Source organism: Pelodiscus sinensis, chromosome 1, assembly GCF_049634645.1.
Source record: "Pelodiscus sinensis isolate JC-2024 chromosome 1, ASM4963464v1, whole genome shotgun sequence".
NCBI classification, from domain to species: domain Eukaryota; kingdom Metazoa; phylum Chordata; order Testudines; family Trionychidae; genus Pelodiscus; species Pelodiscus sinensis.
This window is the reverse complement of record NC_134711.1, coordinates 316,588,372-316,602,470: the sequence shown is the minus strand read 5'-3', so window position 1 is coordinate 316,602,470 and position 14,099 is coordinate 316,588,372. Positions and strand designations below refer to the sequence as shown.

General features: G+C 45.4%; 1 protein-coding gene across 2 annotated transcripts in view; it reads left to right on the top strand.

Annotated features, from left to right (window-relative positions):
• The window catches only part of USP35 (ubiquitin specific peptidase 35), a 53,222-nt gene that overhangs the window by 29,976 nt on the left and 9,147 nt on the right, over window positions 1-14,099 (top strand). For both annotated transcript variants that reach the window (XM_006131912.4, XM_025189114.2), the window contains 4 exons: window positions 2,891-2,992; window positions 5,216-5,374; window positions 5,827-6,020; window positions 6,135-6,228. In XM_006131912.4, the coding sequence (XP_006131974.2) occupies window positions 2,891-2,992; window positions 5,216-5,374; window positions 5,827-6,020; window positions 6,135-6,228 (549 nt within the window). The remainder of the gene's footprint in view (window positions 1-2,890; window positions 2,993-5,215; window positions 5,375-5,826; window positions 6,021-6,134; window positions 6,229-14,099) is intronic.

Below are 14,099 nucleotides of genomic sequence, written 5' to 3'. Positions count from 1 at the left end.
AGTGCCGGACTATTGGATGCCGGACTATTGGAGTTTTACTGTATTTTGTGTTTTGGAGCTATGCAGGGGTAATCCCTAGTGATTTGTGCCCACTGCAGTTTGTGCCAACCTATAGAACTGGTAGACTGTAAGGTTTCTAGCTAGCTATGGAGGCATCCTTAGAAGGACATATAGACATGTGGGAGGACATCTAGTAGTGGGAGACAGAGCTTCCTAATGGTTAGAGCAGGAGACTGGGAGTCAGATGTTCTTCGCCTAATTATCACTGCTATTGCCTCAGACACGTCAATTGCAGCCACAACTAAAGTGACTGTGAATTTCGGATGCCTCACTGCTGGAGGGCTCAACTTGAGACATCTAAGATCTGATTTTCAGAGGTGCTGAGCATCTGTAGTTCCCATTGACTTCAGGTGTTGTTGGGGATGCCCTGCACAGTATGAAAATCAGGCACGGAATGTCTCAAGCTGGGTACCCAAAATCAGCAGCCACATAAGAACATATTGCCCCTGCATCTCTCTGCCTCAGTCTATAAATGGGAGATAATACTTAATTACCTTGTGACTCAGCCATGGAAGGTACTATAAAAGTGTTACTGTGAACTGCAAGTACCTCTTGAATGCATCAAACCAAGAATGGCAGAGGAGTATTATTTCTCTTGTGGCTGCTTTTGTTCTTCTTTCCCTCCAGTCTCAGAGGGGTTGCCAAGGGTATGTCTACACTACCCTCCTAATTCGAACTAGCAGGGTAATGTAGGCATACCGCACTTGCAAATGAAGCCCGGGATTTGAATTTCCCGGGCTTCATTTGCATAAGCCGGGCGCCGCCATTTTTAAATCCCGGCTAGTTCGAACCCCGTGCCGTGTGTAGCCACGCGGCACGAAGTAGCTAGTTCGGATTAGGCTTCTAATCCGAACTAGCTGTACTCCTCGTGGAATGAGGAGTACAGCTAGTTCGGATTAGGAAGCCTAATCCGAACTAGCTACTTCGTGCCGCGTGTAGCCGCGCAGCACGGGGTTCGAACTAGCCGGGATTTAAAAATGGCGGCACCCGGCTTATGCAAATGAAGCCTGGGAAATTCAAATCCCGGGCTTCATTTGCAAGTGCGGTATGCCTACATTACCCTGCTAGTTCGAACTAGCGGGGTAGTGTAGACATACCCCAAGTTAGTCTGTGTCTGCAAAAACAACCAGGAGTCCTGTGGCACCTGAAAGACTAACAGAATTATTTGGGCATAAGCTTTCAAGGGAAAAAACCACTTAGTTACGGTCCAGTCTAGGTCCTGACAAGGCACTGTGTGAGGCCCCCTACACATATGCAACACAGAGAACTTTCCCATCTACTGCCCTGTACTGCTCTCCTCTCTGTGATCTTCAGCATTGCAGGGTCTCTCTGCAGTGCCCTAGTACATCCTTCCTTCCTTCCTTCCTTCCTTCCTTCCTTCCTTCAATAAACAGACTGATCTCTTCCCACTGCTCTGTCCTCTTTGCTGTGCCACCACTGAGCCGAACGAGCCCCCCCCCCCCAAGGCCCAGTGGACTCAGGACTCAGAGCACTTGGGACTAAGCCGGCTGAGCTGGCAAGGCTGTTTCTGCTATAAATACGCTGCAACTTGGCTTCAAGAATTGCTCTCCTGGGAATAGGAATCAGGAGGGTGCAGGGAACAGGAGCTTTTTCCTCTGGCAGCAGCGTTGAATGACTGTGCCCAGGGAGATGAGCTGGGAGAGACACTAATGAGATTTCTGCTCTGGAAGCTGCCTTTCATTCCACCTGGGCTGCAGTCACCATTTGTGCCGTCATCTCCTCTCACGGGCTCCGCAGTGTTTGGCTCGCCGTGCTGCTGCTTCCCACCCTCAGTGCAGAACGGTCTCCATGTCAGAACCGCTGGTTTGGTTTTTAAAACCCTCCAGTCTCCCACCTGGGCCTGGTCTCTGTTTTCATCCCTCCCCTGACACTGGTCTCTGCTGGTCCAAGAGCCTTCTGCTCTGCAGCTCCTGGCCTGTAGAGAAGCAGGGGGTCTTGTGGGTTAGCCAGGAGCTCTGAGTTGCATTCATGGCTCTATCACAGACTCCCTGTGACAATATTTCCCAAACAGTGGGTCATGGGAAGGTTGCCACATCCAGGGCTAGATTAACCCATCACTTGGGCACTGGCCTAGGCAAACGTTCACTTCTGGCCCTGCGCACGCGGGAGGCTGTGGGGTGGGATTTGGGCAGTGAGCCTGCTCGGCACTCACCTGACAGCAATGGCATCTGTCCTATGGGGCTGAGCCCCGTCTCCTCTCCAGATACTGAGGCCTGACGCACACAATCACAGCGTCACTCAGGTTTGGCCCAGCCAGCGCTTCGCATTGGTCGCAATACTACTCACTCAAATTTGGCCCTGCCTCCCTCCTGTCACGGTGACTCTGCAACCCAGGCCTGTTTTGGCAAGACAGGAGCTGTCACTGCGTAGTGAATGCAGGACAGACTCTCTCTCTGACCCCCCCAATTCTTTACACCGTGATTAACTAGGATTAGGATTGCATTGGTGGGGAGGCGTGTACATATCATGTCCAGTTAGATTGTCAGCAATTCAGGGCAGGGACTGTGAGCCCAGTGAGGGCTCAGTCTGGGTTGTGTTCCTTCATCATCCCCAAACTGGGAATATCCCTCATCTTGGCCTGTGCCTCGAGAATGTCCTTCTTCCTCTGCTGTTATCAGACCCAACACTGTCTGAAGTTGTATCCCATGATTCTTTCCCCATCCACACACCAACCAGGCCTCACTCTACTTGGTTTATAGGAGCAGAGCAGAGTTTTCATGCAGAAAGTGTTTCCACCAATCTCAATAAGGCCTCCAGGTGTAATGTGGTAGTGTGTGCACCTTGCATTTCTGTGCTTTTCTCTCCACAGGTCTTTTCCAAGTTGCTGTACCCCATTGTGAGGGAGGGAGCACTGTCCGTTCTGCTGTACATGCTGCTGAGTTTCCAGCACTCCCACGAAGCATTCCACTTGGTGAGGCTAAACCCACCTTTAAAAGGAATATATTGTACCTCAGTGTGATGAATGTAGTGATAAAGGTAGCTAAAAAGCAAAGACACTAGAGATCCATCTTTCATAACCAAGGGTTCTCGAGGTTATTTTCATGGTATGCCACAATCTGTTCCCAGCTGCTCTTCAGAAGCTTTTGCATCCATCTTGGCAGCAGACTGATGATGGCACCAGAGAACCAGAGTTGTTGTTTATGGGGCATGCTGAGCCTAAGAAGGAGTTGATTGCAAGGGAGTAGGGTTGTAAATGGTTGACCATTTAACTGGTAAATCTCATTGTTAACAGTTCTGGTTAACTGGTAGAGGCTGGAGCAGCTTCCCACCCATCCCGGGCAGGGCGCTGATTCAGTTCAACAAGGCCACCGCAGGCAGGGGCTGCTCTAGCTGCCCGGAGCAGCCCCTGTCCATGGCGGACCTGCTCTCATCCCCATCCCCACAGCAGGTTACATGCTGGCTTCCTGGGAGCAGGGCTGGCAGGGGCTGTTGGGCCTGCTCCTGAGGAGGCTTTTGCTGTGGGTTGCGCAGTATTGTAACCAGGTAACCGCTAGGATTTTTAGCAGTTACGCAATTACATTTTGAAACGACTTTTACAAGGGATCCCAACCAAACATTCAACAGCAGGAGACCAGGGATGAAAACTGAAAGCCAATTCTTGCCTTTTCTGACAACTCCTCATGGACTTGATTTCCCTTCTTTTGCTTGGCAAACATTGGGGACAAACCTGTCTGGCTTTCTATCTGTATATATTGGCATGTATGTCTTTGATGAGGTCTGAGAAATGTTCATACCAGAGCTTAGGAAAATACTGATAGCAAAGAGGAGTTTGATTCCCTCCACCACAAAATTTGACATTTTTCTCAATTAATGAAATCACCACAGATTAGGGGGCGGGGGGGAAGCAGCTTCATGCATAAAATGAAAGAAGCATGAAACTGTTTTATAAGGCAGAGGTGATGCAAGAGAGAATTTCATTCAAAAATTGTAATTCAGGGCAGATGAGATGAAATCACAGGAACCAAATTAGTGAAAAATGTTTCACGAATTCTCATGGGATTTTTTTAACCCAGGGTTTAGCACATTTGTACTACATTTGGGAACAATATATTAGTTCAGTGCTGCTGCAGAGCCAGCAGGGGGCACTTGTGTACAATTCTTTTAGGTTTGCAATCTGTAAAATAAGAGCTGCTTCTTTGCTTAAACTTCCTATGTAAAGAGTGGATTTAAAACAAAATAATCAATTTGGCCATTTGGCCATTCCTTCTCCCCCATCAGGCTATAACAACTGTAATGTAGTTTATAGAGATTGCAATAAAATGGTATAAATCACAGATTAATCGAGATAGATTCAATTAGCAATAGATGCAGTTCATAGTTTAAGTGCTCCATGGAGTGCTTAGTGCTCCATTCCAGCATGCAACATTGCATTCCCAAGTAAAGCCACGTCTACTCTACTGGAGAAAGTGGACCTAAGAGACGCAATTCCAGCTACAAGACTAGTTTAGCTGGAGCAGATGTACCTTAGGTTGAATTTCCACTGTGTTCCCACTGTGAGAGGCCAATAGAAGAGCTTTTCCCATCGACTTCCCTTACTCCTTGCAACCGGGTGGAGTACCAAGATTGACGGGGATGCCATCAACAGTCGGTTTAAATCTCGAGGTAAGTGAAGACAAGCCCTAAGTGTGTGTATGAACAGATGGAATAGATTTATAGAGAGAGTGAAATTCACCTCTGTGTAAAGGGCTAATGTAACCCACACACCAAGTGTGGTTACTGAGCAATGCAGGTGGTACCTAGACCACAGCAACAGTTAAGACAAAGAGACCTCTACAGCATGGTCTGGGAGCCAGCTGGCTTTTAGCTCAGAGGGTAGAGGCTCCTATACTCAGCTCCAGGTTCAAGTTCTCCCTGTGGCAGTTACACTAACAAAGGGCCTAAGCAGCTCACTTAAGCCTAAATTAAGTCCTTAAAGTAAGGGTTAAGGCCCTGATCCTGCACCACCGAAGACCATGAAGCTTTGCTGTTGACTTCAGTAGATTCAAGGTCAAAACCAAAGTGGGATTTATGTGATGCACAGGACTTGTGTGCTGGCCCTCTGGATGGGGTGAATTTCATGCACATATCTATATATGCGGTGTAAATGCATACCTAGTCTGAGCCTTATGGAAATTAATTTACTTTGCCTTTTTAGCTTCTTCCCCACATTCCCAGACTGGTGACCTCTCTGAACAAGGAAGACTCCAACTCAGCCACATGCTGCCTGGAACAGCTGGCTGAGCTGATCCACTGTATGTTCTTCCGGTTTTCAGGATTTCCAGATCTCTATGAGCCGGTTATGGAAGCAATTCAAGTAAGGCCTGCTGTTCTAGTCTAGTCCTCTTAATCACATGTAAACTATCTTTAGTTTGCTGTTCAGAGCAGAGGAATCATCTCATCATTAGAGATGGATCCGAACCAAAACCTGAAACTCTCCACACGTTGGGGGAAGAGGGTGCTTCAAATTCTGAGTCTGGGTCTTATTTGGGCCCTCTCTTTGGGGGAGGGACCATCTCTTACCATGTGTCTGTGTAATGCCTAGCTTTGTGGGGCCCTGATCACAATTGTTGCTTCTAGCCACCCCTAGTTATATGACCCTTAAGCAAGTCATAGTGGGGTGTTGATACTGCCCCCCGTGAGTTTCCAGTGTCATGAATTTCCCACTGAAACTTTGCCAAGGAATTCCACTGGTACCTGTTAGCAATTCTTTATTACATCACAGGAAATAAAAATGAATTTTGATGAAGATCTCTGCTTGTTTTTAAGGCTCTTCCAATTCCAAATGAGGATCGAATTAAACATTTACTGGGACAAAATGCTTGGACCTCCCAGAAGAATGAGCTGGCCTGTTTCTACCCACGTCTAGCTTCCAAATCTGACACAGGGAAGATTGGGTTAATTAACCTGGGTAACACCTGCTACATGAACAGCATCATTCAGGCTCTTTTCATGGCCTCAGAGTAGGTTTCCTTTTCTTCTCCTCTGTCAACAGTGCTCTGTGTTTGTCTGTTACAGAAATTGGGTTTCCCCAATGGCTGATTTTCTCTGTCTGTGTTTTTGATTTGCTTTTAAAGTTTTAGGCATTCAGTGCTGAATTTAACCGAAAGCAATTCTCAACCCTTGATGACAAAGCTCCAGTGGCTCTTTGCATTTCTGGAGCACAGTCAGGTAATTATTGCACTTTCTTGTTCATGCTATGAGCGACAGAAGAGCTCATCTATGTGCTACACCCTGCCTGATTCTATTACTGATGAGAGACCTATTTGTCTTAATGCAATTTATAAAGTGCCCAATTCTGTTTCTATTATGCACTCCTGGTGGAATTATGCACCATCACACAATGCAGAATTAATGTTCTGTGCAGAATTTTCATATTTCCCCTGTAGATCTGGGGCTGCAGAGCTGCTAGCTGCCAAAAGGGGCTGCTGTACTCTGCAGAGCCCATCTCTCCAGCTTGCAGTGAGCAGCGTACCCAGTCTGAATGGGATGGATCCTCATCCACCTAGGGATGGGAGAGGCCATGGGAGACACTGCTATGGCAAAAGGGGAGAAATGAGGGTGAAGTGTGTGGGCTGGGCTGCCAAAAACTGGGCTCTGAGGAGAGGGAGGTGAAAGTGTTTGGTCTCAGGGGGACGCCATACAGACTTCTATAGTACCCTGCAACTGGAAATAGGTTGTTTTCAGGGGTGGGGAATCTTTTTTGGGCCGTGGACCACTAACTCACAGAAAAATCAGTTGGGGGTCACACAGAAGTGAGAAGCAAAAAACCAAATAACTCCCCCAAACCCTCACAGACGTGGCCCCCACTGAGAAGAAGAAAGACACTTCCCACGTTCCCTTCACACACCAGAACCGAGGGGGGGCCCAGCCTAGTAGATATAATTGTTAGTCTCTCCCAAGTTCCTCTCACTGATGAAATGTTCAGATTATAATTGCTCCTGGTTTGGTTGGTGTAATATTTAGTATTAACATTTAAATATTCATTAGATTCAGTAGGTTTCAGAGGTTTCAGTAGGTTTCAGAGAGAGGAGTTCACAGCTCTTGGAGCTCTTGTTTCAGGCTGCATGCAGGCTCAGGCAGATATCAAAATAGTGGTGCCACATGGTTCGTAGTCGAGGTTATCTTCACAGCCATAATGGTTGAAGGCCAAGATTTTCAAAGAGACTGATAAGTGATTTTTCAGTGCTTCCATTTTGGAGGCCCAATTTAAGGCTTCTTAGACCTGGTCTACACTACATGGGAAGGTTAAAAGTAAGATATGCAGCTCCAGCTCCATAAATTACATTGCTGGAGTCAATGTATCTTACATTGCGTTTCCATACCATCTTTCTCCCATTAGCTTCCCTTACCCCCATGAGGAGTATGAGTACCAGCGCCAACGGGGATGCCCTCAGAGTTTGATCTAGTAGGTCTATACTAGACCCGCTAAATCGAACCCTGGAAGATTGACTGCGGCAGCATCGATCTTCCATGTAGTGTAGATGTGCCATTAGAAAAGCCACTGATGTGTACTCATTCCCAAGTCATAGTGAGCATAGAGCTGGCTCTTCCTCGTTTCCAAGTGCATTGAAAGAAGACAAGAATGTATCAGTACTTTTCTGCTGTTGCTTTTTCATGTCAGCAATTGCTCTAGTCACCACAAGGGTGTTACTCAGGATGGGTAGTGGGACAGAAGGTGGTCTGCATGCTTATGAATAGAAGAGCATGTGCCCCACCCAATTGAATGGGAAGGGTGGTGTCCACAAACCAGTGGGTTCAAAGATGTGGTCATGCTTTGAAAACACTTGAGAACATCTAGCACAGTGGTCCTCAACGCTGGGCGTGCGGTGCATGGGCGGTCCCTGCCTCAGGCGCACATCACATGAGCGGCCCCTGCCCTGGGCGTGCGGCGCTGGCTCCAGGCATGTGGCACATGGGCGGCCCCTGCCCTGGGCGCACAGTACATGTGCGATGCTGGCCCCGAGCACGCGGCATGTGGGTGGCCCCGTCCCTGGGTGCGCGGCGCGTGGGTGGCCCCGCCCCCGAGCGCCCGGCAGCCCCGAAAGGTTGGGAACCACTGACGCACAATCCCAGATGTACTGTCAGTGCTGGGTCAGAGCTGGTGCTATCACATTTGCCTAAGTGCTAGCTGGTTCATGCTGTCTTCCTTCTTATTTAGTCAGCTGCATTCCTACTGGCTAAAATCCTTATCCATCTGACCTTCAGGGGACATAGCATGTGGCAATGCTTATATGGTCAGTCACACTGTCTTCCTTATTGCTTCTAGCTACTGTCTCTTCTCATCTTGATCTTCTTTCAGCTCTTAAAATCTCTTTTCATGAAGAGCTGTGCCCACACCATATTAATTAGACAGCCACTTCCTGAAGGCATTAGTTACATTGTTCAGTTCTATAATACCAGCCTGCAGTGATCAAAATAGTGGGTAGAAGTTGTTTTATTTTTCTAAAAGGATTTGGATCAAATTTAATGGAGGATCAAATTAACTGGTGAATGAATTAAGTGGAAGTCTCTGTATTAGTGTATAGATAGTTTAAGCATGGAAGGAGGAGATAAATAAAAGAGGACAAGAAGAAAATAATGAGTGGGCTAGAGAAAGTAAGTCAGTTAAATTGATGCTCCCAAGAGCAAGATGACATTCAAGGAAATTGACAGGTCAAACCTGATACCAGGAAATACTTTTCCACATAATGTGCAGTTAGCCACTGGAACTCATCACCACAAGGTACCATAAGGGCAAGAGCTAAGAGGGTTTCAGAAAGGGGGTTAGGCATTTTTATGGACAACAGGAATATAAAAAAATATACTTCAGAGTATAAACAGTCAGATGTTGGGAATCAAGAATAAACTTCCCCTCCTCTCATCTCCTACTGCAGGATTTTGTCCTCTGAAGCAGTGGGCAATCGTCACTGTAGGGGACAAGATACAAGACTAGATGGATGCACTGGACCTATTATGACAACTCAAATGCTCTTAAGAATGTAGAGGAGGCCAAGTTGAAATGTGAAGAATTTTCACTTCCCCATGAGTCCTCAGAGAGGCACAATAACAATATCCAATATGGAATATGACCAGGACTCTGCGTTTAACATGATCCAGCTCGTGCAAAATGTGCTGTGAGATTTTAAGGCATGTATGTGGCTGAAAAGAGTAAAGAACACAAATATAACATGATGTTTACAGCACCTTTCTCTTGAGGATCTCAAAGTACTTTACAAATGTAAAGAGGCTAAGCCATTTGCTTGAGGTCATACAGCAAGATGGTGGAAGAAGTAGCACTAGAAAACAGGTTTTCTGAGGCCCGTTCCTTTGCTCTAATCCCCAATGCTCTCTCATTGCAATGCACTAGTGAAGTTTGCCCTTGTTCTTGGGTGGGGAGGCCATTTATCCGGTTTACAGTGGGACAGTCTTCGTTTTGTAAAGTTCTGCCCCTGTTTGGTAGTGATGAAAACCAGACGTGGCTTTGTCTGGTGAAAGTCTGTCTCAAGAGGAGGATGCCAATGGGGGCAGTGCCTCTGTGTGGTGTGACGCATGCGAGGGGCAGGCCCATGGCATTTTGCCACTCAGCACAGCTGGGCCATCTGCAGCAGCCGCCCTTCCGTCTCCTTGGCTGTGCATGGCTGTACACCAGCCAGCCAGCTGATACTCTGATGGGACTAACAGCTGGTTAGACACTGTGGCAAGGGGCCCAACTGTCCTGTCACTTTTTAGGGATTAGGAAGCCAGCAAAAAGGAAGTTACAGGAGTCAACATTTTGAGATTATGAGGAGAGACCAGAATTTGCACAGGGTGCACCAGATGTAAAAAGTCAGATTTTAGAAACAGCAGAGAGGAAAACACAGTTGGATGTGGGGGCATGAGAGAGAGAAGAATCAAAGGCAACTCACAAGTTAATGGTCTGAGTGGCCGACAGAGAAGGGGGGTGATGTTTCAGCAAGCTCAGGAAAATGCAGGAAGAGCTTGAGAGGAAAGGTGTTCCATTTATTTTATTGTGTTAAATTTAAGATGAACGGGAGACAGCTGGGGAGGGGAAGCATGTCAGGGAGTGATTGAGAGAGTGAGGCTGAAGTACAGGGTTGAAATTGAATGGGTTTGAAGGGTAACTGTGGATCACGTCCAAGTACAGGATGCTGCTGGTTGATGAGGGGCAGGGAGGAGGTGTGGCGGTAAGAGTGGAAGAGCTCCTAAATGGAGGGCCTGATATTGAAAGTAACCTCAGGCTCCTCATTCCACGAGGAGTAACGGTAGTTCGGACTAGGAAGCCTAGTCCGAACTACCTAGTTTGTGCCGCGTGTAGCCGCACGGCACGGGGTTCGAACGAGCAGGGATTTAAAAATGGCAGCGCCCAGTTTATGCAAATGAAGCCCGGGAAATTCAAATCCCGGGCTTCATTTGCAAGTGCGGTATGCCTACATTTCCCTCCTAGTTCGAACTAGGAGGGTAGTGTAGACATACCCTATGTCTTTAAAAAAAATCCTGATCCCTGGTGGAAAATTAATAATGTCAATGATTAGGATGACCACACCACTACTCAGGCCATGTCTTCACTCTTTGGAAGATTGACACAGCCACAATTAATTTTCCGGAGTTCAATTTAGCAGGTCTAGTAAAGACCAGCTAAATCAAACTCAGAGGGTAGCCCCATCGGCTGCTGGTACTCCTGCTCCTGTGAGGAGTAAGGGAAGCCGCCGGGAGCATTTGCTCCCAATGGCTTCCTGTTGTGGGGATGGCAGGGAAACTTGACTCAAGGTCCATTTACTCCAGCTACATAATTAATGTAGCTGGAATTGCATATCTTAATTTGACCTTCCCCTTTAGTGTTGACCTGGCCTCCAACAGATAGCTTGTTTCCTCAAACACAGCTTTACAGTCAGTTCTCTGCTGTGATCGATAAGGGCAATATCATAAGAACATAAGAATGGCCATACTGGGTCAGACCAAAGGTCCAACCAGCCCAGTATCCTGTCTGCTGACAGTGGCCAATGCCAGGTGCCCTGGAGGGAGTGAACAGACCAGGTAATGATCAAGCTATCTCTTTCCGGCCATCCATCTCCACCCTCTGACAAACAGAGGTTAGGGACACCATTCCTTACCCAAACTGGCTAATAGCCATTAATAGACTTAACCTCCATGAATTTATCTAGTTCTCTTTTAAACCCTGTTATAGTCCTAGCCTTCACAACCTCCTCAGGCATGGAGTTCCACAGGTTGACAGTGCGCTGTGTGAAAAAGAACTTCCTTTTATTTGTTTTAAACCTGCTGCCCATTAATTTCATTTGGTGGCCCCTAGTTCTTACATAAGAACATAACCTAAGAACATAAGAACGGCCGTACTGGGTCAGACCAAAGGTCCATCTAGCCCAGTAGCTGGTCTGCTGACAGTGGCCAGCACCAGGTGCCCCAGAGAGGGTGGACCGAGACCACGATTAAGCGATTTTGACCGCCGCTGCACACCGTGTGGAAGTTTTCAGAGAACAATCCATGATAAGTCCAAGATCTCTTTCCTGATTTGTCATAGCCAAATTAGCCCCCATCTTACTGTACGTATAATTGGGGTTATTTTTACCGATGTGCATTACTTTACTCTTATCCACATTAATTTCATTTGCCATTTTGTTGTCCAATCACTCAGTTTGGTGAGATCTTTTTGGAGTCCCTCGCGGTCTGCTTTTGTCTTGACTATCCTAAACAGTTTGGTATCATCTGCAAACTTTACCACCTCACTGCTTACCCCTTTCTCCAGATCATTTATGAATAAGTTGAACAGGATTGGCCCCAGTACTGACGTAGGACTGACACCACTAGTTACGCCTCTCCATTCTGAAAATGTACCATTTATTCCTACCCTTTGTTTCCTGTCTTTTAACCAGTTCTCAGTCCATGAAAGGACCTTCCTTCTTATCCCATGGCAATGTAATTTACACAAGAGCCTTTGGTGAGGGACCTTGTCAAAGGCTTTCTGAAAATCTAAGTATACTATATCTACTGGATCCCCCTTGTCTGCATGTTTGTTAACCCCTTCAAAGAACTCTAATAGATTAGTAAGACAGGATTTCCCTTTACAGAACCCATGTTGACTTTTGTCCAACAAATTATGTTCTTCTACGTGCCTCACAATTTTATTCTTTACTATTGTTTCAACTAATTTGCCCAGTACTGAAGTTAGACTTACTGGCCTGTAATTGCCAGGATCACCTCTAGAGCCCTTTTTAAATATTGGTGTCATGTTAACTACCTTCCAGTCATTACGTACGGAAGCCGATTTAAAGGATAGGTTACAAACCACAGATAATAGTTCAGCAATTCCCCATTTGAGTTCTTTTAGAACCCTTGGATGAATGCCATCCGGTCCCGGAGATTTGTTGACATTAAGTTTTTCTATTTGTTCTTCTATTATGGGAATAAGTAAATAACTTTTCCTTATTCACTTTTTCCACACCACTCATGATTTTATATACCTCGATCATATCCCCCTTTGTCTCCTCTTTTCCAAGCTTAAAAATCCTAGTCTCTTCAATCTCTCCTCATATGGGACTTGTTCCAAACGCCTAATCATTTTTGTAGCCTTTATCTGAATCTTTTCTAATGCCAGTATATCTTTTTGAGATCGCCCCAGAGCATGTGTATAGTCACCATGCTGAAATACAAGATGTCTTTTAATTGTGAATAGCTAGAAGAATATGAGTTTGTTGCTGAAAGCAGGACCGGAAAACAACATGCGTCCTGCAGCCTGTGTAAGAATGAGGTTGATGTAGCTGTCAACAATCATGGAAAAGGAGATTTGAATCAAGGCATTTCTTTTCAGCAGTACAAACAGAACTTATGCAGTGTTACTCCTTCAGCTAATATACAGAACTTCTTCAAAGCAAGCATGTCTCCTCATGACGATAACGTGACTGCTGCTGAACTTTGCAAAGTGGTCCATGCTGTTATGCATCACCATTCTTAATGAAGCATCAATGGTAGCATAAACGTTAATAAAATTATTTACCATGACTTGTCTGTGACTAAAGACTTGACTTGCAGAAAAAGGAAGGCAAAAAGCATTGTGCAATAATATTTTAGCCCCATATTAAATTCAGAAGCATTTAGAATATATTAAGAACTAGATTTCCCTGATGTTTCTTGGATCTTTAACTCAATCGTTTTTTTAAACTAAAAGGAAAATGTACATGCTTTATTGAAATTATTATATTTTTAAAAAATAGTGTTATTTTTATGAGGTTAATTTTAGTATTTTTTAAATGGGAATTCCATCAAGTGTACCTTTTTCTTCATCCCTATATCCTGCTATGTTTTAATAAAAAAGGGCTATAGTCAATTTGGTTCCAATATCATCTTCTACTTTTCTGACCTTAAGCACTGATTTAGCTGTGCCAAAATAGAACACTACTCTAAATTTATCTGTTAGAATCATAGAATCATAGAACCATAGAGCTGGAAAAGACCTCAGAAGGTCATCAAATCCAGCCCCCTGCTCTAGGCAGGACCAATCCCAACTAAATCAACCCAGCCAGGGTTTTGTCAAGCCGAGACTTAAAACACCGCTAGGGATGGAGACTCCACTACTTCCCTAGGCAACCCATTCCAGTGCTTCACCACTCTCCTAGTGAAATAGTTTTTCCTAATATCCAATCTGTTTTATCTCTTTTTTGTAAAGTTTATTGAGAAGCAATCCTATTCTAGGCTCATCCTATTTTTCTGTTTTATCTTCATTCAGTTTCTTCAAACATTCGCTCAATTATGTCAGTTTTGAGGATTGTACTTGATTTGGTGATTCTGTCTCTTTTCTGTTTGATTTTATGAGAAGCAATCCCATTCCAGGCACATCCTTTTTTCCTGGCACAACCAAACCCTTATGTTGCTTTAAGTTATGATAAGAGAAAGCTATATACAAAATTTGGTGGCCCTTGCTCTTACTGTTTAGGAGAGTTCTTGATCAAACAGACAAGCAGACAAACTCTCTAAAATATATAGTAGATAATGATCTGTAATTCTATTTGACCAGTTATTCATCAAATAAAGGAGCAGCAAAGTAGTTT